We start from the raw sequence: 27,312 nt of genomic DNA, 5'->3' as shown, positions 1-27,312 counted from the left end.
AAACAAAAAGTAATACAGAATGTATAAATAATTCGATGTAAAGGATACGGAGTGGCGAAATGTGAAACAGAAAAGCGAGATCGATGATCCAGTAACATTGGACAGAATACTAAATTATATTATAGTATTTAGAAATGTATTTAATTATGTTTTCAATACCATTATGATATACATTCCATTATAGCTATTTTACGAAACTTTCCTTTGATCTTTTACTGACTGATAATTTCCTTTCTCAGCACAGTAGAATGATATGAAAAATTATCGTTAGAAACTAACATGACTAAGGGCGCACGTACCGTTGTTCATGCTCAACATGCTTAACAACGTTGGCATAGGTTAAATAGCTTTAAACCGATATTTATAGATTATTGTTGATCATCTCAACGAGATTGATTTTTCTCGCTTAAGCCGGGACGTTGAAAGCGAGAAAAGCAATCGAGTTGAGATGACCAATGATAATCTGTTTATCGCTTTTTTACCTATGACGACGTTGTCAATTTCATGTCAGTTTCGTTAGCAACGCCACGTGCCTCCTTAGTTTTTAGCGATAGTTTTCCATCTCAAGCGAGTAGCACGATATGAAAATTATCACAAAAAAGATCAATGGAAAAATGCACAAAATAGCGATAATATCATTGGTCATCTCAACTCTATTGCTTTTCTCACTTTCACCGACTTTTACCGACTCATGATCAAGCGAGAAAATCAATCTCGTTGCGATGACCAATGATAATCTATAAGTAAGGTTTAATCGACCGCTTTACGTTTGCGCAAGAAAATGAAGATGAAAAACATGTAATTTTGAAATGTCCACTATATGCAGATTTTCGTGCTGTATTGTTTAGTCATGCTAATTCTTTTTGTCATGATTTTAAAAGTATGTCAGATGACGATAAATTTGTATTATTATTTAGTGATGAAAATGTTTACTTTTATACTGCCAATATCTGCTATGATATTTTACTGAAAAGAAAAGGTTTATTATATTCTTAAAATTTGTATACTTTTAATGTGTTTTATGTTTTATATTTTATGTGTGTGTATATATAATGTAAATGTATAATATACTATTTTTATTTTTTTTATAGTCTCTCATAACTCTTTTTAGAGTGGCTCTTGTTTTATATGTGAAATTGTAATATTATAGGGTTATTGCATGAATATTGGGGAATATTGTCCCGAGTAGAATTTTATATTGCACGAGCTTGCGAGTGCAATATATTTTATATGAGGGACAATATTCCCCAATATTCATGCAATAACCCTTTTATTGTATAGCAATATAATATTTGAAAGTAAAAATTGGTTTAAACAAAGATTTTGTCGTTGAATTTCTAAGATTTATTGCACTAGTGCAATATTGGAATTTATTGCACGCTAAATTTTGGTTACATTCTGTGGGAAATATTATATTGCTATACAATAAAATGTTTTATAAGAGGTGAGACTCAAATAAAACATTGTCTTGTCTTGTATGTGCTACCAAATGCAATACGTTTGTGCGAAACTTTACCTGTAGAAAAAAACTTCTGTTATTGTGCAAATATTATTATATTAATTATAATAGTTTATATTAATGAATATTTGAAAAATCGTAGAACTTTTATATGAATATTATAAATTATAGTTTATATTAATGAATATTTGAAAAATCGTAGAACTTTTATATGAATATTATGAATTCTGAAATAAAACCAAATAGATTAATATTTAACAAAACCCAACTGAAATATTAATAACAATGTGAAAATCGATATTGAAGATAGAAATAACAACCTCTTGAGACAAAAGAAGGGAAAACGTAGTCGACATTCGATGAATTTACTACCCGTGAAATTAGCGAGTTGATAATGGCGACAATTTCTGGACATGAACCAAGAAGATATGTGGTAATTGCGAATACGAATATAATTATGTAATCGTTTGTTTAGGTACTTGAACAAATGACCACAATCGTGCAAAAAAAGTAAAACACAAAAATACTGAACTTTGAGGAAAATTCAATAAAGAAAGTCCTTAAACATATGGCAAAACCAATAGCTCAAACACATCAAACGAATGGATAACAACTGTCATATTCCTGACTTGGTGCAGGCGAACGTAAATTAGAAAGACAACACATTATACACTGGTGTTTACATCCAGACAGTTCAGCCGACTTCGTTCATTTAATAATCTTTTTTGAAAAATTACATTAAAATACGCAGTAGCGATATATCACAAGTCATGTGAAACACACAAACAAGGACATAACCATTCAGTTCGCTGTTGAACTTCTTTTTTTTTTCATGATGGTGAAACTTAATCAATGTTTTCCTAAATGGCTCTGGTACAAATACCAACAAAGGACTGACATATTTATTGTTGAACTTTCTTTCGAGGTTTTATTCCAGACTATGTTTGGTGCACTTAAAATATTTTTATATCATCCGGGAAAATTATTGCACACTGTATTTCATTCAAGATTTAGTTTTCGTATGACTACTTTTAACAAATTGTCGTAAAGTTCTTGGTATTTTCAGGTTTAGACACGGTAATACGATAACAGTTTTGTTAATTTGTCCTTCGCACAGGCATTCGTCTCAGAAAAAAATCCTATATACCTAAATTCTGAGACGAGTGCCTGTGGTCCTTCGATACATACTAGATAATAATAACAACAATATTAATATTATATTGATTTATTCACGAAATGGTGTTTGAATAGTTTAAAGTATTAGTTTTAATATTCTTAAAGATACAAATACAGTTTAGTAGTGCAAAAGGCGAAAAATATAGTTCAATGGTTCGTTAAGAACTTGGGCTGAGAAAAGCGTTCACTTATGTATTTACATAAATTTTGTAACTGCACACCTATCCTTAATCAGAGGTGAACATAAAGTCAGTAATAGACGGCAATGAAATCATATTGAAAGACAACGTGAAACAACCTCACAAGCTTCCAACAAAAATATTGGACGAAAATATAAACATCGCAAGAGTAAGAAAATAGTTTTCACCTAAAACATGGTAGACATCGAAACTTCAAAAAGGGATAGTGCAGAATGGAATTGTATTTGCAAATCGCCGCATCACTGGTTTGTGGTTTCACCAAAAATGCATCAGACTAAAATTAACATGCTGTCATTGTATATAAACATTTAAAAAAAATGTATGCATGCAATATTGTTATAATCAAACTTATGTTAAAAGTTTTCAAGTTTTATTTTAATACATACTACATGTACTACTAGTCCCATCGTATAATGCAGTGCATTAATGTAACAATATCGCAATGTAACTGTAGACACAAATATTATTGTTACATTCGTAATTAATCAGTTCCTTACCCAACCCTGCATTCCGGTAATTAGTCTCCAAAGTAACAATAATTATTTTATTATTGTTATATTTCTATGTAACAGTAGCCAGTGCCTATATAGAAATGAGAAGATGTGCCACGAGTGCCAATGAGACAACTCTCCATCCGAGTCACCATGTATAAAACGTTAACAATTATATATAGGTCAAAGTATATAACTTTAACCATGTTGACCAAACTGGTTGGCAGTCACTCTCATACAAGTTCATATCTAATTTATATATTCCAATTATGATTGTGGCCAAGTTTGGTTACACTTGGTCCAGTAGCTAGTTGCCACGAGCACTTGTCTAAAAAAAATAAATTCTGAGACAAGTGCCTGTGCTAGTTTCAGAGAAGATTGGAGTTAAAGTTGGCAAACAACAACAACAGAAAAGGGAGGTAGTGTCTCGAGAAAAGATTACACTGGCTCTTTGGGACGGGTGAGCTAATAATAATTGATAAATGTTCTTAGTCGTAATATTCATCCATGGTGATGTGATTGGATTTTTCTCCTATTTCTGCAAGACTTACTGTTATTTGGTAGGCATCAATGTGTTTTTCAAAAGTAACAAACAATAGTCCTCCAGTACAACTATATTTTCAGTATCAGTACTTCACATTATTAAGTTCAACTGTAAAGATGTTGTAACTGGTGTGTAAAGCATAATGTTGGAAAATTGAAACTATGATTGCGTAAAAAGTAAGAAAAGAGTTCAGCCCAAATGGCAGTAACCTGTTTTTTCATATTTTTGCAAACATAAGTGCTTGAAACATTTCTGTAAAAAAGAAAAGATAGTCAATTTCACTCCCCTTTATGACGTCATTTACCAGATAGAAGATGCACCTGTATCTCTGCTTTTATATTTAAAGTTTCCAGCAGTTTCAGAGTCATCATTCTGTAGGGAAGAATAGAAATAATTTATGTTCCGTAGGAACATAATCTTGATTCCTAAATGACTGAGAAAGAGTGACCATCTCATTAGATTTTAATACCCCAAATATTGTGTGCAGTATAAGTTTAAACTTTTTCTCCTGTTTGCTCAACATGTGTTTGAAATGATGATGCCTGCAATTTGGTCACATGGTGATTGAAGTCACATGACAGATTCAACTAACAACTGTATCCTGGAACTGCTGTATCCAAAGGAATTTTCAAAATGTACCTATTTCAGACAATAGACATGATATGTACAGAAATAATAAATCAAGTAAAGGTCTTATTACATAACGTTCATCATGTTCATACAACAGAAATTCAAAGGAAAATTTTGTTAAGCATACAAAATTAACATTTTAACATTTATATCAGATCAAGGTACTCCATTTCTTAATTATCACCACAAACTATGAAAAATTATCAAATGATCTTATATAAAACATTATTTCCTCATAGATGATAGATTGAATAGATACAAATTAAACATGTGTACAATATAAATTCATATTCCTCAAGTATTGTGAATTACAAATATTTCTGTAAAAACAAAAGCTTTAGCAATTTTTCACTTGACTCTAGAAGGAACATGGAACTTTCATATTTAAAAAAAAAATAATACCAATTCCATAAACTGTTTTATTCACAATTCCAAGATCACCTCAAAAGCACTTACTTATAAAAAAACTTTAGATCAATTACAGCACAAACAATAATGAAAAACATTTAAACTGTAGAAACTTTATTAGCCTCTTTCTGACTTCTCAATCTTTGATCATAATGTATCATTTGTTTACAAAACTGGAAATGAGGCTGATCCTTTATGAAGTTGTTAATTGACATTTCAAATTTCTCCACTAATCTAAACGATACATTATGCTGCCTTTTAATCCAATACTTGTAAACTCAGATCAGACCATCAACTCCATCAGCTCGCTTTTGAGTCCCTATCTTTCATTGTTTTCCTAGCCATTTCCATTGCACCTTCGTAAGTTTTGTTCCCTCCAATAAATCCTGAAGCATGAACAAATATACAGCCTGGAATTCCACTCAGTTTTGACAGGGCATCATCTCGTACACCTTGCCATTCTGATAAGAGGGACAACCTGAAATTTAAAACAAACATGTTACAAGTTTTTCAAATAATTTACCAATTATCATAACAGCATTTAATACTGTGGATTCATTTATTTTCGTGGGTACCAATTTTCGTGTTTTGAGGAAAACTTGCATATTCGTGGATATTCAATTTCGTGGTTTTGGCAAAGTCTACACTCATTCCTTTACAAAATTTGTATTTCGTTGAACATTTGAATTCGTGGCTCTCCTGTACCCACGAAATCCACGAATATTGGTATCCAACGAATATTAATGAATTCACAGTAGGCCAAAACAAAATGTACTTGTGTTTTTAATGGGACATAAGAAAAAACAATATGGTAGGTATGTACATTGAACATGTTGTAGGTTGGTGTTTCCATTTTTTCTCCTATTTTATTTTTTGCAACATGATTTTGAAGTGTGCTGTTTGTCTTGTTCCTGTGCCCAGTTCATCCCTACTTTTAATGATTGGATTATTTCCCTTGGTTATTGTTTGGAGTAAAATGCCAGCAATTTTTTATTTCATCTCATGTGTTGCAGGCCTCATATTAACAGCTGTTATATTCACCATTGTGAGCATTGGAATGTATAATGCAATTGATTAACTCAGTTGGCAACTCAAACTTCACTTCTGATACCAGCTCACTTAATTTTTCACATTTTCACAGCAAAAGTACAATGGCTTAGGTTCGACTCTCAAATAAGAATCGGTTGTTTAGCTATAAACAGACATTTGTTTTTTGACTTATCCATATTCAAATGCACCGATTCCATAAATACTGATGTAGTACTTGTTTAATTGGATTTAGTGGGTGTGAACAAATCATAATGAAATAACAAGTTTCTATATACTTATAAAAAGGTAAAGTGTCATTGTTCAGTCAGGGGTACTACTTAAACAAGTGATTTCAGAATCACTTCTTCAAGTGATTTTGGCTGTGAAATATTTTTAAAAAATCTATAAATAGACGCAGACTTTTTAAAATCACTGAAACAAGTAATTTGAGAAGATCACTTCAATAAGTGTTTATAACTTTTTCTTGATATTTTCTCACAACCTTGTTTTTTTTATTGGTAAAAAGACAAGAATTCCATTGAAAAAAACAACTATGGGCATCTAGAAATTGGTTTTTGCTTGAGAAGCCTGTCAGTTTTTACAATTTATTTAAAATATGCATTTTCTGGAATAATTTGTAGATCAGGACATAACCTTGAAGTATATCATTTTAACTCCTTAGTAAACCAATCAGGTTACCTAATATTGTTGACCTTTGTCTGATAGTCAGAGTAGTTAATGAATATTTGATTACAGAACAATTCCCAAGGGTACTTTTAAATGATTTAGAGCACTAACTTACTGCCCAAGCGCACTGGTGAAGTTAATATCCATAGAAAAAGGGATAATTGATCTATGTAGGAAAATTATAGAAAAGTTTGTGAAAATATGGAAAATCAATGAAATTAGCATTTGACGATCAAAGGAAACACCAAAATCACTTAAATAGGTGATAATGAAATCACTTGTTTAAGTAGCACCCCTGACTGGTAAATGACAAAACAAAATAATAAAAAAATAACACAGATAGCACCCAACAAGAAGTACCGAATATTACAGCTGATTTCATTGAGTGTGTAGCTAAAGGTAATATCTTTGGTAAGCTTGCTTGCTATCTGAACCATAAAGTCATTGTTAGGTTAGGTAAACCACCCTCCTTTAAGATCTAGAGTAGACTAGTCTGACAGATAACAAATCTTTCTGTCTGTAGGACTAGGCTACTTCTTAAGGAGGGTTGTATACCTTACCTAACAATGACTTCACGGTTCAGCTAGCAAGCAAGCTAACAAAATATTTTATCTTTAGCTACATACTCATTATAATCTGCTGTAAACACAAGCAGTACTTGTAGTTACTGAACATAACATTAAATTTCTCTGAATAAATAATCTTATCTTATTTAGGTTTAAATATGTATGCTACTCTGTTTCAAAATATCAAGCTTTTTATAAGGCTGTTACAAATTGATAGTATATAAATAAAGGAACTAAAACAGCAGAAAAACATGATATTAGCACCTTTTTTCTTTCAACATGTTCAAAAACTATGAAAAAATAATAAGGATTATATAAGATTAAAAAAAAAAAAAGGTTTTCTAAACAATTTAAAATAAAATTATGAAAAGGAAAATAAGGGTAAGCCGGCAAAATTTTAAAGGCACTAACATGGATAAAACTATAGGATTTGGAATATGACAAAAAGTCAAAAACAATAAACACAAAACATCCTTTCTTACAATGACTGTCAGATGAAATATGTTTGGTGCAATGAAAATTAGATGTTTTACAAACCTATTTTCAAATGAGCCAATCCTAACAGGAACACATTGAACTCTCCAATTTCCATTATTATCTGAGTAAATTACATATTTGATTGACGGTGTTATATTTTGTTCTTGTTCAATATCAAATAAGTGATCTCTCCAAGGACAGCCGCCAGATGACAACACCATGATCTCACCACTGGCATCTGTCTGAAATTAATTAAACATTATCAACAGCTGAAAGAAAGTCGGTTATCTGAAGTTTTTAAAATCATTTTAAAATGGTCATGATGACCAAAAATTTTAACAACATTGAAAACAGTTCGGACTACAAACAATCTGATCAAATTACAAGGTGGTGGAAATAAATGATAGTACGGGAAATCCTATGCATGTTTAAAAGCAACTGCTCTGTTTTAATGATGTTTTCCCGTATTTTTCAAGACAATTCACAACTCAATTTAAATGAAATTCTGCCCCTTGGTCCGAGACCACAATTATTTGGTAGTGCATTTCTTTTAGAACATAAATGAAAATTAAAAAAATCCAACATATGCTTTCTCAATGAAATTTTTTACAGTGTGTTGTACTACTTTTGGGACAAACTATATCAAAATTATAGAAAACTTCATCGGCTCTAACTCAAAATATGGACAATTTTATGTTTAGGGCGTCTTGAAATCTTTTGACAGCTTCCGAAGTGCTAATTTTTAACCTTTTTCAGCTGGACCAAATCACTACTTTCCTTTAATATTCTGGACCCAAATTTTTTTACAGTGTAATTTCAACCCCCTACTTGCAATTTGAGGCATTAAACATGGAGAAATAAATTTGGAAGGGGTATAAAAAATAATGGCAAGTAACCCACTGTCAACACTAGAGACTATATTCGTGAACAATGAAAATCAAGGGACGACAATTGTGGTCTCGGACCTAATAGGATAGAAAGAGTTGACCAATCTTAAAAAAACTTGGTATGACCAAAGCTTAATAAATTATAACACTGCTTACAAAGTTTCATAACAATAGGATATATATTATAGACAATATGTTAAATTCTATACTCATCTTTGCGTGTTAAATTTTGACGATAAAATTGAAAAATTTCAACTATCAACATTTGGGGCTTTAAAAATTAAAATATTGCAAAAAAATACTTTTTGAATGCCTTAATATATAATTTATCATGTACTTAAAGCAATAGAGTACTCATTTGATTTATCAAACTTAGCATAATTATTCAAAAGTCAAATTTATATGAGCCTGCGCCTAAAAATTGAGGTTTTTCAATGAAGGGGGGCCTTTATACATGAAGATGTAATATTTTCCAGCAATTTTAAATTTGTGAAGCTTTTTGGTTATAAATAATCCTTACATATGTATTGAATGTACTTTAAATGGAAAGAAAAGTTACAAATAACATATCATATTAGTTTAAAAGGGTCTTCATGGTCTTAGGCCAAGTAAGACTGGAAAAAATTTAGGGTCAATTTAGGCTGTGAGACATATTTACATTAAAAAATGCATATTGATGAGGCTATGAGAAATAAAAAAAATGGTTTTTTTTTCTTATCATTTCTATACTCATGTGACATGTTACAACAAATCTGAGCACAAAAAGACTCTTGCAATAAACTTTTCTTGCAGACAGTATGGTCTGATACAAAGATTTTTGCCTTTTTAGTGAAAAACTTGCATGCAATTTTATTCTCAACGTACAGGCTTATATTTAAACCACTTGCTATCCTACAGAAGAAAAGAAAGATATTATGTGAAATGGAACAGGTACAATAGACATTGTAAAGTGCTTTTGATACAAATTTAGTGAGATCTTTATTATGGACTTCAAATTTTATGTACCAAGCTCCCCAGTTTTGACTTCATCCAAACAGGGCGTTAGACAAGGGTCATTTATACAACACATTTTGCACATATTGTCTGAGATAATCTTCTTTTCTGTAGATTCAGAGTTCATAAATAAGTAAAAGAACTAGATAAAGGCATAGAAACACAAATATTGACACATGAAAACCTGTCAGAGAGAAAGTCAGGATGCCATTTATGCATCAATATTGAAAGAGCTATAAATGCCTATTTTGACCAGAAAATGCCAAAATTGGCATTTTTTGCAGAAATTCTATAAAATAAAAGTTTAAATCCTTTAGTTTCATGCTATTTGACAAATTGACACCTTCAAATCATTTAGGGAAGTTGCCAAAGTACAGATTCTATATTTACAAATTTCACCTCTTAGGTCCGAGACCACAATTATTTCATAGTGCATTTCTTTTAGAACATAATGAAAACTAAAAAAATCCAACCTGCGCTTTCTCAATGAAATTTTTACAGAGTGTTGTACAACTTTTGGGACAAACTATATCAAAATTATAGAAAACTTCATCGGCTCTAACTCAAAATATGGACAATTTTATGTTTAGGGCGTCTTGAAATCTTTTGACAGCTTCCGAAGTGCTAATTTTTAACCTTTTTCAGCTGGACCAAATCACTACTTTCCTTTAATATTCTGGACCCAAATTTTTTTACAGTGTAATTTCAACCCCCTACTTGCAATTTGAGGCATTAAACATGGAGAAATAAATTTGGAAGGGCTATAAAAATTAATGGCATTTAACCCACTGTCAACACTAGAGACTTTATTCGTGAACAACGAAAATCAAGGGACGACAATTGTGGTCTTGGACCTAATACCTTATTCAATATGGCCAAATTACCATGCCTATTTTCTTGTTTTGTCTGATTACAAAAATTCAATTAAATGAAACCTAAAATGTCATTCCCTAATCAATGTAATAATTACCAGAATATAAAGTAAAACTAAGTAACAGCTTTCACAGGATCTGTATTTTAATCAGATTGGACTTCAAATTTTCTTTTCATCATTGTTCATTTTTGAAGGCAGTGGCAGATCCAGTGGAGGGGGTTCTGGGGTTAGAATCTCTTTTTTTTTGACGATCAATGCACTTGAATTGGGACATATAGTTGGAATCCCCCCACTTTTTTAATAATGGCTGGATCCGCCCATGAAAGGACATATTTATAAACATTCAAAATAATACAATCAATTTATCTTTGTTTAGTGACCAAGCTTTTAAACAATCCAAGTGCTTCAAAGCACTGAATGGTAAAGATTGCTTCAATTTATCAATGGGAAGTAAACTTAAATATCGCATTGGTTGTTGTTGATTTGACAACTATTCTAGACAAAGGAAGATAACTCCAATTTTTAAAGATAAGGTTAACAGTGACATTATCTATATTTTTAGAACAGATATTAGACTACTGCACCTTGCAACAGTTATGTAATTTTCTTGACAAGTGAAACATAATTTTGTGCCTCGAATATCTGAGCATATACTACATCAATAAGTTTTTGGAAATGTTCATGGATAGTATATTTTGTGTATCAAAAAAGGTAGTGATCAGCCTTGGAAGATTTAGATATCAAGTCAGTCCCGTATGGTTTTGATTGCAGTTCATGCAATCTTTACCTAAAATATATATATATACAAGAGGCTGTCACAACGACAGCAAACCGGATTTATTAACATTTAATTGTGTCCTGGCAATATCACAAGAACCATTACTGATGAATGGTGAAAGTGAAAATCGTCAATATCAAATTTGACCTCCATTTTGTCATCAGTATCAACATATAAAAATTTGAAAAGCTTAGATTGAATGGTTCATGAGTAAATGCAACAGTGTGAATGGAAACGCCATTTTACGATCTTTCAAGAACCATAACTCCTGAACGGTAAAAGTCAGAATTGTCATTATTGAACTTGACCTTTATTTTGTCATCAGTAACAACATATAAAAATTTCAAAAGCTTTGGTTGAATGATTCATGAGAAAATGCACAGACACGACTGGAAACACCATTTTTCAATCTTTCAAGAACCATAACTCCTGAACGGTAAAAGTGAAAATCGTCATTATTGAACTTGACCTCCATTTAGTCATCAGTAACAACATATAAAAATTTGGGAAGCTTTGGTAGAACAGTTCATGCATAAATGCACGGACACGACTGAAAACTCCATTTTTCAATCTTTCAAGAACCATAACTCCTGAACAGTAAAAGTCTAAATCATCATTATTGAACTTGACCTTCATTTAGTTGTCATTAACAACATATCAAAATTTTAAAAGCTTTGGTTGAACGGTTCAGGAGTTAATGCACGGACAACATTTGATTGCCGCCCGCCCGGCCGCCCGACATACATCCCCAAATCAATAACCGACATTTTTGTCACAAAAATCCGGTTAAAAATGCTTTTCTGAGTGCAGCCTGGTACGGCTGCAGATATCGAACCCTGAGCAGTTGGGGCAAATTTGGAAACAATATTCAAGCTTGATACTGTCTGAATTTGGATTATTTTTACATAATATAGGTTTCTGACACAAAATAAATGTGGTCAAGGATCTTACAAATCTATTGCGCAATTGAAAATTTCTTCTTGAAACTTTTCCAAAATTTAAAATTAACACATAAAAAAATGGAAAAAAATCCCCCCTCCAACTTTTTGAATCCCCCTTGGTGCAATTACCCCCCAAACTTAATCTCAGCCTTTCCTTTATGTTTGAAACCTTGCATTACAATTTTTGAGAGATCCATTCACTTAAACACAAGTTATTGTCTGGAAACAATAGAAAAATGTTTGTTTTTGGCCCTTTTTTTGCCTGCATGTTTACCCCCCAAACACAATCTCAGCCTTCCCTTTGTGATATGGAACCTTGTGGTACAATGTCAGAGAGATCCATACACTAACATCAAAGTTATTGTCCATAAACTACAAAAATGCTTGTATTTGGTTTTTAATTCCTTAACTTTGGTTCCATAACCCCCAAAATGAATCCAAACCTTCTACATGCGGTATTCAACATTGTGGTACAATATCAGAGCAATCAAAATACTTATACACATGTAATTATCCTGAAATAGAAAAATGTTTGTTTTGGGTCCCTAATTTCTAAACGATTGGGACCATCATTGCCAAAATAAAACGCAACTTTCCTTTTGTGGTATTGATAGATAAAGGAAGATGTGGTGTGAGTGCCAATGAGACAACTCTCCATCCAGATATCAATTTATAAAAGTAAACCATTAAAGGTCAATGTACGGCCTTCAACACGGAGCCTTAGCTCACACCGAACAACAAGCTATAAAGGGCCCCAAAATTACTATTGTAAAACCATTCAAACGGGAAAACAGGCCAAGTAAGACTGGAAAAAATTTAGGGTCAATTTAGTCTAATCTATATAAAAAACGAGAAACGCGAAACACGTATAAATTACATAAACAAACGACAACTACTGTACATCAGATTCCTGACTTAGAACCTTCTTAAAAATTTTTATAGAGATGCATTTACTTAAACTAAAGTTATTGTCTGGAAATTAAATATGTCTTTGGAGGACGATGCAGACGACGACATCATAGAATAATATGGTCCTATAAAAACCTGGTACCTCTTTTCTTTTCTCTATTGCATCAACAACCAACTGTCTGGCTGGTAACCAGGCTTTCTTGTAGTACAAAACTCTGTCCATGAATTCATCTCCTACCACTCTCATTGCCTTCAGAAAACACACCTTAAGAAAGGAATTGAATGAACATAAAAATATATTAAATTGGAAGATAGTGCAATTGAGCCTTTGAAGTTTTGAAGGTCACTTGAACCTTTTTGATGATGCAGTTTGGGAGTCAAATTCACATAATTTCTAGTATTATAACCTGTCCTAGATTTTTATTTTTTTGTTTTTTTGGGGGTGTACCGTACTTATGTTTACATGTATTACCGGTAGACTAGTTTTATTTCATAAATTCATTATTCATATGAAAACAATTATTCGTTTTTATCATATTTAGAAACAAGTCCTAAATAACATAAAGTCTTATCCTATAGATGATATTTGAACCATGCATATATAAATCAGTATCCAACATAATGGTTAACAGATACAGTTTGGTTTGGTGCCTCCAAACATGTTTAACCCAACCACATTCTATTTGTACCTGTCCAGGTAATGATAAAGAGCCTGTTATTGATCAGTTGACATTAAATACTATGATTACTGTTTCTCATATTTGTTTTAATAATGTTTATTGTATTGTGTTGTGTTGTATTGTGTTGTGTTGTTACACTACTGCCTCAGTTAACATGGGCAACAACATGTTTAATCACTCAACATTCTGTATGTGCCTGTCACAAGTCAAAAGGCTGTAATCCAGTGGTTGTCATTTGTCGCTGTTATCATATTTGCTTTTCGTTCATTGTTTGTACATAACTCATAAATCATGGCCTTGAATTTCAAATGGATCATAAAATTTTAAAACAGCCATAATTTGGGTCTTATATGGATTTAAACGTAAAACCTTTCATGTTAAATCTTTTACTTTTTTTAACTACATCACTACATAATGCATTTATTGTTATGTTTACCATTTCATCTGCATTCTCTTCATTCCAATTAGGATTGCAATTCCTTACTCTGTTGCTTAGTGTTGTTGTGATCTGGTATCTAAAAGTGTAACAACATATTAATAGTAAATGAAAATCATACAGGTAAACTTAAAGGTTAAAGTTAATAAAAATAAGGGAGATGCCCTCTTTTCCAGCTCCACTAAAGTGGGACTTAATTTTCTGACCTTTTTGCATTACAAATTTTGTATTTAGATACAAAGTATTCAATCACTTCAATACAGAAAGATATACAGTAAACCAACTAATTTTCCTGAATACTTTATTCCACGATTAATCCTTTTTAGTCCACCTCGCGGCTATTTATTTTTGCAATTTTCTAATTCATAGGATATATAGTTTAATAAGTAAAGATCCAAGTTTTACATATTCACAACAATTTGTGTCTGCGTTATTTTTCTACTCACGAAAATAAATCACTTGCGAGCGAAAATAAGTTGGCTTACAGTAAGTTTATCATCTATACATGACCTTATTTTGGTATAACATTTATAATGCCCAGGTGTGTCTTTTCACTAATGCATGCAATTGTATTCAAAATAAAATGAAAATAAATTACTTTACTGAGTGCAGCTGGATACGACAGCAGAGGTCCAAATCTGTAGTTGTGGCAAAAATGAACATAATATAAGCACTTGATATTTTTCACTTTGTTTCGAAACGTTTAGAAACGTTTAGATATCGTCAAATGGATTTCCGATCGTGTTCCGTGCCACCATGTGTGTATACACAACTGTGAAATGTTTCTCCAATAATAGGAGCACCTATATATTTTTTGGGACGTCTCGGGTGTTTTCCTATGATAATAGAACCATGTGGTTAGCGTCTCGGGTGTTTTCCTATGGTAATAATAGAACCATGCGGTCTAACTGATAACCCAAAAATCGTAATTTACCATCATTCATGATATAATTTTTTATAAAAACTTTAAATTTGTGAAATTTGGCTAGTACAGACGAAATTTAACTCTAATAATAATCTCATTTAGTTTAGCTTGCTATTATTTCGATTGAAAAATCCCAAAGCCTTTTTATGAATGTCACCGTGATGAAGTTATAATAATACAAGAAGTGCAAAGGAAATGCCTGAAATGTCCTCTAATACAGAGCGTCTGGAATAAGTATGGTTTCAACGAAGACCTAAATTTAATGTACAAAAAAAAAATGTGAACATGAACAAGGCAACAGTACCAGTTTAAACATTGTAAATAAAGGTTAACTTAAATATTACTCGGTTTGGAAGAAGTTATTGTATATTCATTGAAATTGAAATTACAAAATCACAGGAACAATATCCATGATATTATTTAAAATCATAAACATGATATTAAACAGTCAGGGACTTACTGAAATAAGTGATTTTTAAATCACTTATTTGAGTAGCAAATTCGAGGTTTTGTCACAAATTGGGATTTTGTAGTTTTTTCAAAATTTTAAACACATATGTTTAAATAATATCTTGTAATTAGTAAAATGAAAAAATATGAATTTTTTGCTTCTTTTAAGTAGCAAGGTTTATGCCTTTGATGCTATCATTTAGCTGAAAATTCTATTTTAGTTGAAAAAATGCTATAATAATGGCTTTACATAATGAACTGATACTTTCTTGAAAGATTTTTCACAGCAGTGGGAGTATTTTTCCTGTGAAGTTCAAGGTTTCATCTTTCAGATTATGTAATAAAATTCTACTGTTCGCGATACAAATTTCACTGTTTGGGGGTGTTGAAATTAGTGGGGGTTATTAAAAGAATGATACTTAAAGAAGTGATTTTTGGGAAGGAAATTGAGGTCTGATACTTAAACAAGTGATTTTTATGTCATTATCCTAGATTCAGTACAAGGTCATCACCTGAAATGACCTGGTCATCCTAGACAACACAGATGTTGGTTCTGATAAGTTAAGATACATGATTAGTCCCTGGATCATTAGTATTCTATATTTAAAGCTACAATAAAATAAATCACTTCTTCTAGTGATTTATTTGTACTACTTAAATAGGTGATTATTAAAGAAAGACAACTCTAACTTCCAACCTTTATAGAAATAATGTTACTTGAATCAGTGATTTAGAAAATCACTTGTTTAGGTAAGTCCCCTGACTGTTAAAGGTAAGTACGAACACCTCTTTGCCAAAATATACGGATACTTTTTTTTTTTTTTACAGAACTCAATTCAACATGTTCAAATGGCCCATTGAATTTATTTTTGAGGGGCCCTGGGCCCATAGTGAAAAAAACCTTCCAGATCACTGCACTATGCTGTTGTCGAATTGAACCCCCGACTCAACCCCCTCCACCTATCCCCAAATACAAGGCAATAAGAGATATATACATGTATCCTCACAACTCAAATGATAAAAAGGTATAAAATTCGATTGATTTTTTTTTTTTCAAAGAGAAATATTTGATGTCCATTCCAGATCTTATGTTAAAAGGATGGCAAAAGGTTGTGCATTTATAAAGGAAACAGACGACATCTACCTCCTAGCCTGGTGGGTTGGCAGATATGTTCTAAAACATGCTGGCAATCCAAAACACCTCACAGCTCTTTGGTGAAATCAGGTGCTCAGGAAAAGAAAGAATGAAAAGGTCTTTAGTTCTCCTTACCTAGGTTCACCATCAAATTGATTTACTCCATTGTCAATAGCATCAATCTCTTCAACAAAATGTTCATAAACTTTGTCAAAGATGGTCTCTGTTATTGGATCAGTCAGTCCCTTGTCTAAGATACTAGCTACAATGTCTTTCCCAAAGTGACAATACACAAGTCCAGCACTGCTTAACTTAGTTGTCCATTTTTTTGTTGGTAACAATGATTTCATAGTTTCAGTGAAAGTCCTGTAAAAAACATAGGAAAGTTTAATTTTGAATGGAAGCAAACACTTCAAAGTTGAAATTCAGGGTCAATGGTACATATATCTTGATATATATAGATATATATATATATATGTCGTGTACATGTTGCGATTTTGTACAGGTATATAACATGTACAAAAATATTGTACATGTTATAACTTGTATAATGCAAAAATACAAGTTATAACATGTACAAAAGTACAAAGGTACATGTTACAACATGTACGAAATATTGGTTAAAAATGGTTTTAACTTGTACAAAAATTAATGAATAAATCTAGATGAAGTAGAAAAAACATTTAAATTTATTAAAAAATATAGAACAACAATCAATAGACCAGATCGTGTTTTTTTTTCTTTAGCACGTTTAGGACAATGATCACAAAATTTCAGTAATTTATGCTTCTTGGCTTATGTTGGCTTAATGTGTTTTCATGTAATTGTATGTTTTATGCAGTACATAAGGGCTTACATCAGTGTGACACTGTTAGATAAAAGCATACATTTCCTTAATGACAATACATTAGTCATTGCTAGTAAATAAATTGATCTGAAATTTTTAAGAACAATGCCTTAAAAGTTTGCTTAATACTCCTCCCCCTTGTTTTATAGTATTTAAAAACTTAAGCAATGTCTCGTATGTTTACTCTTTAAAAGCAAGAGAGAGCTGAAATTGTTTTGATTGGACCAAACTTCATTATAAATATCTTTGAATCTACTCTTCAATTTTTTTGGCCTTCAGCATGACTTATGTAAATTTTTACATCAAATTTTTATTTTTTTGATAACTTATAATATCATTGCATGTCATTTTGATGTTTTAAAGATATATCCTCTACTTTGAAATCAGGGTATTGTTTGTAGAGAAATCTATCCTGGCTATCCTCTTGCGTCTTTTAGTGTCAACTAGAATGAAAATATTTCACTAGTGCATTCAAAGTGGACACACACAATTATAATTCATCAGATAAGAATACTGAATTGTTTTTGTTGACTGCATGTGTGTTTTAAAAGGTATAAAGAAATTATAAAAACTATGAATCTGAGGCCAGTTTCACAAAACTGCCTTAGTACTAAATTTTATGTTGCAATAATAGAAACATATCTTTATTTTTCAAATTTGTACAAGTTACCATTTTTAAGCAAGATTTTGTACAGGTTATAACATGTACGAGGTACTTTTGTAAATGTTATAACTTGTATTTTCGTATTATACAAGTTATAATATGTACAATATTTTTGTACATGTTATAACCTGTACAAAATCGCAACTTGTACACGACATATATACAAACCTAATGCATTTTGCTAGTTATTTCGTTTTGATGGGAAGATATATCATATATTTTTGAGGGGATTAAAGCCCAATTTACCAATAGACATAATTAAGGGAAGAGGCCATTTTTAAATTCTAAAATTCATCAGAATGTGATTAATCTTCAATTGTAAACAAAATAAGCAGAAGCCATGCTAGAAGATCTCATATTTGTCATACTTTATTTCATTCTAGAGTAAACAAAGCCTATACAGTCCTAGAGGTTAATTTTGATACCTAATTAGCAGAAATACTATGAGATAATACAGATTTCATTGTAAGGTTCTAAAGAATTTTTGCAGGATTTTCGATTTATGAGATTTTTACAAATGACTAAACATTGCTAAAATGTGCCTTAGGACACACATGTACCTGCTCAAACTTTTCAAATTTTCAAAGTTAAAAAGAAGGGTAACTCTATAATCATAAATGACTCACTTCTCAAGTTTACACTCTGTCTATGTGTTGCACAGTGTTGTGTTTGACCTTCATAGAATTGGCAATTTTCCAAGTTATAAAGGGCATAACTCAAGAACAGTAAGTGACTCACTGATCAAATTCAAACTCTGCCTGACAGTTTTGATTCTGAGCATTGTGCATGAGTTTCATTAAGTTTGTTTGAGGCAAATTGAATTAAGAGTGCTGCAATAAAAAAAATGTTGATTTTCCAAGTTATAAATGGAGATAACTCTATCAATCTAGCGATATTACATATTTTTAATAAATTCCATGTTTATTCTGCATTATAATGTTTTTTAGCGTTGCATAACACTTCCCATACAATGTATTTTGTATAGATAGTGTTGTGCGCAGCACAGTACATTCTATTGATATGTGCATTCTTCTTTGTAATAGAAAGTGTTGTGCACCGCACATAACATCAAAATACGGAATAAACATGGAATTTAATAAACATTTCAAGCACAAGAAATAATGAAATTATAATTTAAATAATTCCAAGTTGAAATAATAGCCTGTTCTATATCAAACAGGCAAAAAAATTAACAACTTGATGTACAGACAGTAGCTTACTTCTGGTGATGATCAAATCTGTTTTTACTTGGATCGAATATACCACCTACATCTACGACAATATCACAGGTATCCAGTACTTTCTGGTCCCTTGTTCTGAAATACAGATTAAGTGTCAAAATATGAACCTTGTCTGATATATAACAACCTCATGAAATCAAATATCAGTACATCTGTTATCATGGTTAGGGAGCTACCATTTGATTTTTATGGGGGGGCTAGGAGGAAAAATTTTGTCCTGCATTTTTTTTTAGCTGTTATCTCTGTCCTGCCTTTTTATTTTTCACTCTGTTCGGTCCTGCCTTTTTTTTTTTAGTTTATCCTGATTTTTTTTTACCTAAATTGTCGTCCTGACTTTTTTTTTTTGCAAGTGTCTCATCCTGCCTTTTTTTTTTACTCAAAACTCCTGTCCTGCCTATTTTTTTCAAATTTCATCCTAGCCCCCCCATAAAAATTAAATGATAACTCCCTTAACAAACATGTATTTTGAGTTGGAAAAAACTATGCATTTGTCTTGTATTTCTTAGAAAATTGATTCGATATCAGAATAATTTAATTTTGGATGTTTCGTGTCTTCTGATTGGCTGACGTTATTTTGTTATGAGACCATAGACATAATTTAGCCATGCGACCGTGACGCCATCAATGTTTTTTTTATGGTTTTCTACGGTTTAAAATAGAATTTAGAATGTGTCAAATCGACAACAACCCGACCATAGAGCAGTCAACAGCCGAAGGCCACCCTACATGTACAATTCAGACCAAAAACTCATACAAAGAATTATACATATACATGAACACATACAAGAGCATTTGCATAAGGTCTATTTTTATCAGATGCAGTTCATATTATAAACTGAACAATGTTTCCCATTGCAAATAAATAAGTGCTGAGGTATCAATAACTATGATAATTATCTCATTTGCATCTTCTTGTGTAACATCCATGACATCTGTAAATTTCAAATTTATAACATATAACCATTATATATAATCATAGACCTTTAACTTCATTTTTATAAAAATAAAGAGATGCAGTAAGATTGTCAATAAGACAAGTATCAATTAGTGACCAAATGATGTTAGCAACTACATATATGTATAATTTAATTTTGGATGTAACACGTCTTCTGTTTGGCTGACGTTATTTTGTTATGAGCCCATAGACATAATTCAGTCATATGACCGTGATGTCATCAACGTTCTTTCATGGTTTTCTAAGGTTTAAAATGGAATTTAGAATTAAATTATAAGAAATGACTGTAATATTTGTTCTGTCTATTCGAAATAACATAAAAAATGTGGTGCACACTGTTAAATAACCCGCTACGCACGTTCTTCAGTGTGCACCAAATTTTTTATGTTATTTCTTCATAGACAGAAAAAATTCCACAGTCATTCCTTAAATACAGGGGTCGACTTAAGAAAAAAGAAGTACCTGGCCGAAAGGGCCAAAATTTTTTATGATCAACTGGCCCACTCAAAATCTTACTGGCGCGAGAAATGTCTGTTCACGAAGTGGGCTGACGCGGTAGGGTTATGGGGGGGGGGGTTTCTCCCCCCAAGAAAATTTTATTATTGGCACAAAATCCTGCAATCTGAGAGCTTTTGATGCATTATTTGGAGAGAAATATTGTCTTGAAACATGCCATTTTTATACTGATGTTTATCATATAGGGTACAAATGTTGCAGGTCATCCCAGTTTGGCCATTCTGCAACCATTTATATGTTGCGGTCCATGAAGGAATAAACTCCCTTTTTCTTTTTGATTTTTCATATTCTTTTCCTTTTTGGTTGCTATCGGTTTCAGCTTTTCTTTTTTGGGGGGGTAGTTCTTTAGGAAACGTTCCATATCATCAATTTATTTAATTTAACTGGGGGCTGCTATTTTTAACTCGACAAATCCTGAAAAACGAATCTCGCGCGTTTCCGGGGAACCTCGGAATTGTCGATTTTTACCGAGTAATTTGATTGGCCGGCTATTATTACCAGTCGATTTCAATAACATGGAAGTATGTGCAATCTTCTGCATGGTAGAAAATGAAAGTTGCTGGCCCAAGTGGCCCGAGAATATTGACTGGCCCGTCGGGTCGTTCTTTGTTAAGTTTGACTGGCCCGACAGTATATTTACTTGCCACGGGCCAGCGGTTACGTCGACCCCTGAAATATATGTAATAATATGGCCGTCATCAATGAGAAAAAAACATATTAAACAAGCTACAATGTACATGTATATGAGACCCTGAGTTCCTGAGATGACAAAATGTGTTAAATTCATGTTTTCATACAGAGCATTTTAAACTCCCTTAAGGCATGTATGGTAAACATTTGGTTTGAGACAATCTGATAGTTAACCAATGTGAGCATTTGATTGGACATAGAAAAATATATTCATCTGAATGAACATGGAATCTATTAAAAATTTCAAGCACAAGAAATTATGCAAATTTCATAATTAAAAATAATTCCAAGTTCAAATAATAGCCTGTTATATATGTATATCTATTTTCTTTTTGGGCTGCTTGTCTGTTATCTATATCAACCACACTTGCATTAAAATGCATTAGTATTTAAGTAAAAACACATTATATTAGATTCTTTATCTACATATTTTTTAAGAACTTAAATAGTTCTCATTAATCTTCTTTTTATATCATTGTTTGTATTGTATATCATGTATATATTGTATTAAGAAAATGATTGATGTTGTAATGTGTATGCCCTTTGGGGCCCATAATTGGAATAAAAATTTCTTCTTCTTCTTCATAATGAACTGATACTTTCTTAACAGATTTCCCCCAGCAGTTGGAGTATTTTTCTAGTAAAGTTCATGGTTTCATCTTACAGAATATGTACAATGTAATAAAATTCTACTGTTCGCAATAAAAATTTCACTGTTCGGGGGTGTTGAAATTAGAGGGGGTTATTCAAATAATGATACTTAAAGAAGTGATTTTTTGGGAAAGAAATTAAGGCATGATACTTAAACAAGTGATTTTTATGTCATTATCCTAGATTCAGTACAAGGTCATCACCTGACTTGACCAGGTTATCCTATCAACACAGAGGTTGGTTCTGATAATTTTAGCAACATAATTAGTCCCTGAATTGTTAGTTTTCTATATACATATATAAAGCTACATGTACAAAAAAATCAATTAACTTGGTCTAGTGATCAATTTGTACTATTTAAATAGGTCATTTTTAAAGAAAGACAACTCCTACTTCCAACCTTTATGGACTTAATGTTACTTGAATGAAGTTGAATCAGTGATTTTAGAAAATCACTCATTAAAGTAAGTCCCCTGACTGTACAGTTGTACATGTATCTCTAGCATGTCTCAGGGCTTTCCCTTGAAATTGAAGTAGAAGGCTCAATTAAAATTATAGGTGGCTGTAACATGCGTTCGGCGAAGCCGGACGCCCACCAAGCTGTAAGCTTGGTGCCTTACGACAGGGGGTGTGGGGGCAGCTCAAGGCCCCCAGAAGCTCTGGCATAAATAGAGCTAAATCCTGCATTCTTGCAATCTCCTGGCACCTAATTTCATCTTTCAAATGACCATTTTTTATGTATGAAATTTATATAAAGAAAGAAAAAAAATATTTTCATTACCTTATGCTTAAAATTCATTTACTTTTGAAGGAGTTTTATTTATATAATAATCCGGTTTGTTAGAAATCTTGATAGATTTATTTTGCATAACTACGTGCATTTGTAAACAAATGATCCCCCTTTTCTCTCTAAAAACTGTTACGCGTATTTAAATCATACATTTATTTCTCAAGCATTGACAGAAAATTGATATATATCCTCTGATTTTCTCTTTTTTTTTGTAAACTGTTCAATAAGTCGGATACATAAATCATTTGGAAAATATTATTTATTTGAGGTCAAGTTGACAATATTCTACTTTCGTTTTTGACCTTGATTCTCTGAACACCACAAGGGCTTTGAAAAATTAACTTTAAAAGATACTGTTTTCCAGATTCTGAACAATATGATCTACTACACTTTCTTTAATTTGACTGATATTATTCCATAACATAAGATTATTATCCTATTTGATTGTCTTCACGTTTTAAAAGCCAAAAAAAGCCAACGAGTTAATGACCATCGGAACGTCTCTATTGTTATCTTTCAATGATCACCGGGACGTCTCTCTTGTTATCTTTGAAAAGAAACAATGCATTTTGACTTTAAATAGACAACCAATCAATGACCTGAATTCATGTGATCTATATTTAGCCCAAGGTAAACACTGACTTTTCATCCCTTGTTTATCGTGACCGTGACTTTGCGACAATACGTCTCTCGGCTGGCTGTAAACATTTGAAAAAGATATTTTTTTCTTTTTGAATTTATATTTTTGTCAGTGAAGTAGCCGACACTTGAAGCCACCATAAACGGCGGATTTCCGCCGGCTACTGGCTTCAATGGAAAGCCCTGATGTCTAGTAACAATGAGTAAAGGCAATAATCATGATAATGAAGACCTCAAATATGTAGTACACATGTATTTATGTAAAAAATCTCTGTGCAGAGATTGTACATGTTTCAATTTTTAACAAGTGACCCAGCTTAACCATTCGTGTTGTTTGAAAAACATGGATAAAGGACTATAGAATAAAGGTGTAAAAAATATATATAGTTATGAAATGTATGCATGAACTTAATTTTTAAAGAACTTATTGTGAGATAAAAGAGATTTTGACTTCAAGAAGTTGCATCACCACAAAAGGTTCTTCAGGTATACTAAATTATGGAAACATTAATTTCACTTTGTATCCCAAAAATTTAACCACATGTTGTGAAAATGTATTAGCTTCAAAAACCAGCTATAGATCATAAAAACATATCCATGTTTACAATGTGGGAATTTGAATGAAGGAAAATGCTACCTTTAACATGTATGTACACCTACCTGAAATAAATTGTGCATATTGACCCAGTTACAGCAGTGTCAGCAAGAGAAATTCATTGAAAAGAGAAAGCTTACTTATCCAATATTTGTCCAATTTTAATTATGAGAAGTCCTGTCTTAGTCAACATTTAAACATCATGTACATGATGTACAATTAATGTTGATGTAGCATTTACAATACCTGATTATTTCAGCATCTTTATAAGTTGGCAATTGTTTCAGTAAGAAACAAGCTAAAACTTCATCACAATGGAATGAGCCATTGTGAGTACCAATCTTCATTTCTATACAAGCCTTTTTAGCTGGAGGACTGGAAGTCATATGTTTTGATACTGGTAGCCAGATATTTGTAAAAATTAGTATCCTAAAAAAGAAAAAAAAAAAACCCAATTAAGCTGTCAATCATGTCAATGCTGTGTGAAAATTAAATATGATGAATGGTAATGTTATTTTGACCACTTTTAACAACATGAACAATTGTACAATGTGCATAATTACTATGACTATCAAATTATGAGCACTTTTGATCCCTAACATTGTTGATGCTTTTATTAGTCAGAGCTCAGACATAAATAAGTCTGAATCTGCTTTTGACTCATAGAGGTCTAAATTTGTAAGTTTTAGGATTTGTCTACCTTTAATGCAAGACAAAATATGAGTTTAATAAGTCAAATATTGTTAAGCAAGAAATAATTGACTAGAATAAGAAAATTGCAAATATCGACTCCTACAAGTCGATAAGTTATCAAAATTGGTTAGCTTCAAGACCCACGAATATTTATAAAACGGTCATGCATCTAAATCAAATAATGACAACATTGAAAGCCAATACTTTGTCTACTAAAGAAAAATACGAATAAGAGTCTAAAAAATCGGAGATAATGTTAATTAACCTTGCAATGCAACCACCTGGAACCACACTTAATGAGGTAAAACATCTGTGTTTAGTAAGGATGTTCAATAGGATAATTAAATATAGATTGATCAAGTCCTTGTGAACTCTCAGACAGGTTTTTGCTGTCATAGGTGGTGTACTTCGGCCACCAAGTAAGTTTTTTCATCCACATAAATAGACGTAAACAAGTCTGTCATTTTCCGACTTAGATAAGTCTAAAATTGAAACCCATTTCTATAATAAATACATGTTTGTCAAAAACAAAAATCGGCTTCTTTATGTCTGAGCTTGATCTGACTGTTTATTCTGGCATTGCACGAGATAACTTTTGTCAGTCTATATTGTTTGTACCCAAATCCCTTTGATGTGTACTGGTTGATATTTTAGTATGTTTAGAAGATGGGAAAACATAATATATTATTTTGTTGGAATTGGCAGTGATATTGTTTGCTTTTTTCAAAACTACCTCTACCCTTTTTTATTGGGAAAATATGCGTCATTTTTATCAAATTGGGAAATTAATAATGAAAGATGAATTTGACTGGAACTTCAATTTGCAGACCCCCTTTCGAGAGTTTAACCCTTGTTTGAAATAAGATCCTTAGATATTGTCAGTAATGATACATAAATAGACCCTCAAATCTGCACATATAGTCATTTTAGGCATGAAAATGGTTTAAATGAGTGTTTTTCAGTTTGTATTCATGCACAATTATATATATAGTCGCCGTCAGCTGAAATTCGTAGCGGTTATCAGTAAAAATAATCTAAACTATCAATCGCGTTCACTCGAGATATAGTTTTTCACATTCCATTCATAAATCTCAAAAAGAAAAACCACTACTGACCTACCTTTTAAGTGATCGCACTGTAATAATCCTGACCTTCACTTTTTCATAGACGATTTTGAATGGTGGAATCAGCCATTGTTTTGACCGGAAGTGTTTCCGTGGAGTTCAATTTCATAAAATTTGCATAAAGCGCGGGAAACCTTATCACATCAATGAAAGGAACATTTCAGGAAACTGCGTACAGTGACGAATGTCATATATATGTAAACAAATGATCCTCATAGAAACAAAGATGGCGGAATTACAATGGAAAATATTCTGGAAAATGTGAAGGTCAGGATTATTACAGTGTGATCACTTAAAAGGTAGGTCAGTAGTGGTTTTTCTTTTTGCGATTTATGAATGGAATGTGAAAAACTATATCTCGAGTGAACGCGATTGATAGTTTAGATTATTTTTACCGATAACCGCTACAAATTTCAGCTGACGGCGACTATAATTACTACTGAGACTGCATTGTTTGGGAAAAAAGATGTCTTCGTGGGAATAATTTTAAGCCATTTTTTTCAACTTAGGATTTTTCTCCAGGGGAAAAAGCCTTTATTCTCCATTAATTTAAGGCAAACAATATCACTGATTGGTTTCAAAATACATTCAGCAACTGCAAATATATATGTCCTTTGCTTGTATGTTTTGAATATTCTTGTTTGTGCTTAGTCATGTTAGTGCTGATCTGATGAATCCAGGCTTTTCCCCCAACTGTAAATTCTTGTATGGTGCTGTTATATATACAAATGTCCAAAAGTGATGAGGAAACGTCTTCTGAGAACTTCTGACTTTTGTGTCGATTTGTCTGGGTGCCGAAATGTCTATTTTTTTTTTTCAGTTACCGAAGTCTGCACATGAAAATTAAGTGGTTTACAATTTTTTTCACAAACGAAACATAAAGAACTCTTAAAGCTTTAAGTCTGAAGGTAACTAATTGATGTGGTTATTCATTGAATTAATTAACACCTATAAAAAGTACATATAAAAAACAAAAGACCCACGCTTTCTTGCAAGTGTGCATGGAGTAAAGTAAATACCAGACAGTTATCGAATGGAGTAGATCCGAAAAATATTGGATGTGCTAAAAACAATCTACCTAATTCAGACTCACAACAAATATATCTCTAAATTTTGATTTTGTTCAACACTGTAGTTATTTATTCTCTTAATATCATAATTTTGATCATGTAAACGAAATATGAAAATTGTTTATGATTTTTTTTCAAAAATAAAATGTACGGGCTACTGAA

The 27,312-nt window shown here is 31.9% G+C and overlaps 1 protein-coding gene across 2 annotated transcripts; it reads right to left on the bottom strand.

Annotated features, from left to right (window-relative positions):
- Window positions 1–4,569: 4,569 nt before the first annotated feature.
- LOC143083265 (MYG1 exonuclease-like) lies at window positions 4,570–27,114 on the bottom strand. 2 transcript variants are annotated; one of them, XM_076259533.1, is made up of 8 exons: window positions 27,064–27,114; window positions 24,510–24,692; window positions 19,407–19,502; window positions 16,811–17,041; window positions 14,166–14,244; window positions 13,192–13,314; window positions 7,728–7,909; window positions 4,570–5,386 (listed from the first exon to the last, which is right to left on the bottom strand). In XM_076259533.1, exons 1-8 carry the CDS (start codon window positions 27,081–27,083, stop codon window positions 5,209–5,211), a joined length of 1,092 nt encoding a protein of 363 aa, XP_076115648.1. In that variant the 5' UTR covers window positions 27,084–27,114; the 3' UTR covers window positions 4,570–5,208. The 2 variants fall into 2 exon arrangements, with proteins under 2 accessions (XP_076115648.1, XP_076115649.1); XM_076259534.1 differs by lacking the exon at window positions 27,064–27,114 and adding an exon at window positions 27,029–27,056.
- Between the last annotated feature and the right edge of the window lie 198 nt (window positions 27,115–27,312).

The sequence above is a fragment of the Mytilus galloprovincialis genome, chromosome 7, assembly GCF_965363235.1.
Source record: "Mytilus galloprovincialis chromosome 7, xbMytGall1.hap1.1, whole genome shotgun sequence".
NCBI classification, from domain to species: Eukaryota; Metazoa; Mollusca; class Bivalvia; order Mytilida; family Mytilidae; genus Mytilus; species Mytilus galloprovincialis.
Note: the sequence above shows the minus strand (reverse complement) of the source record. Positions and strands in the feature narration are given on the sequence as shown.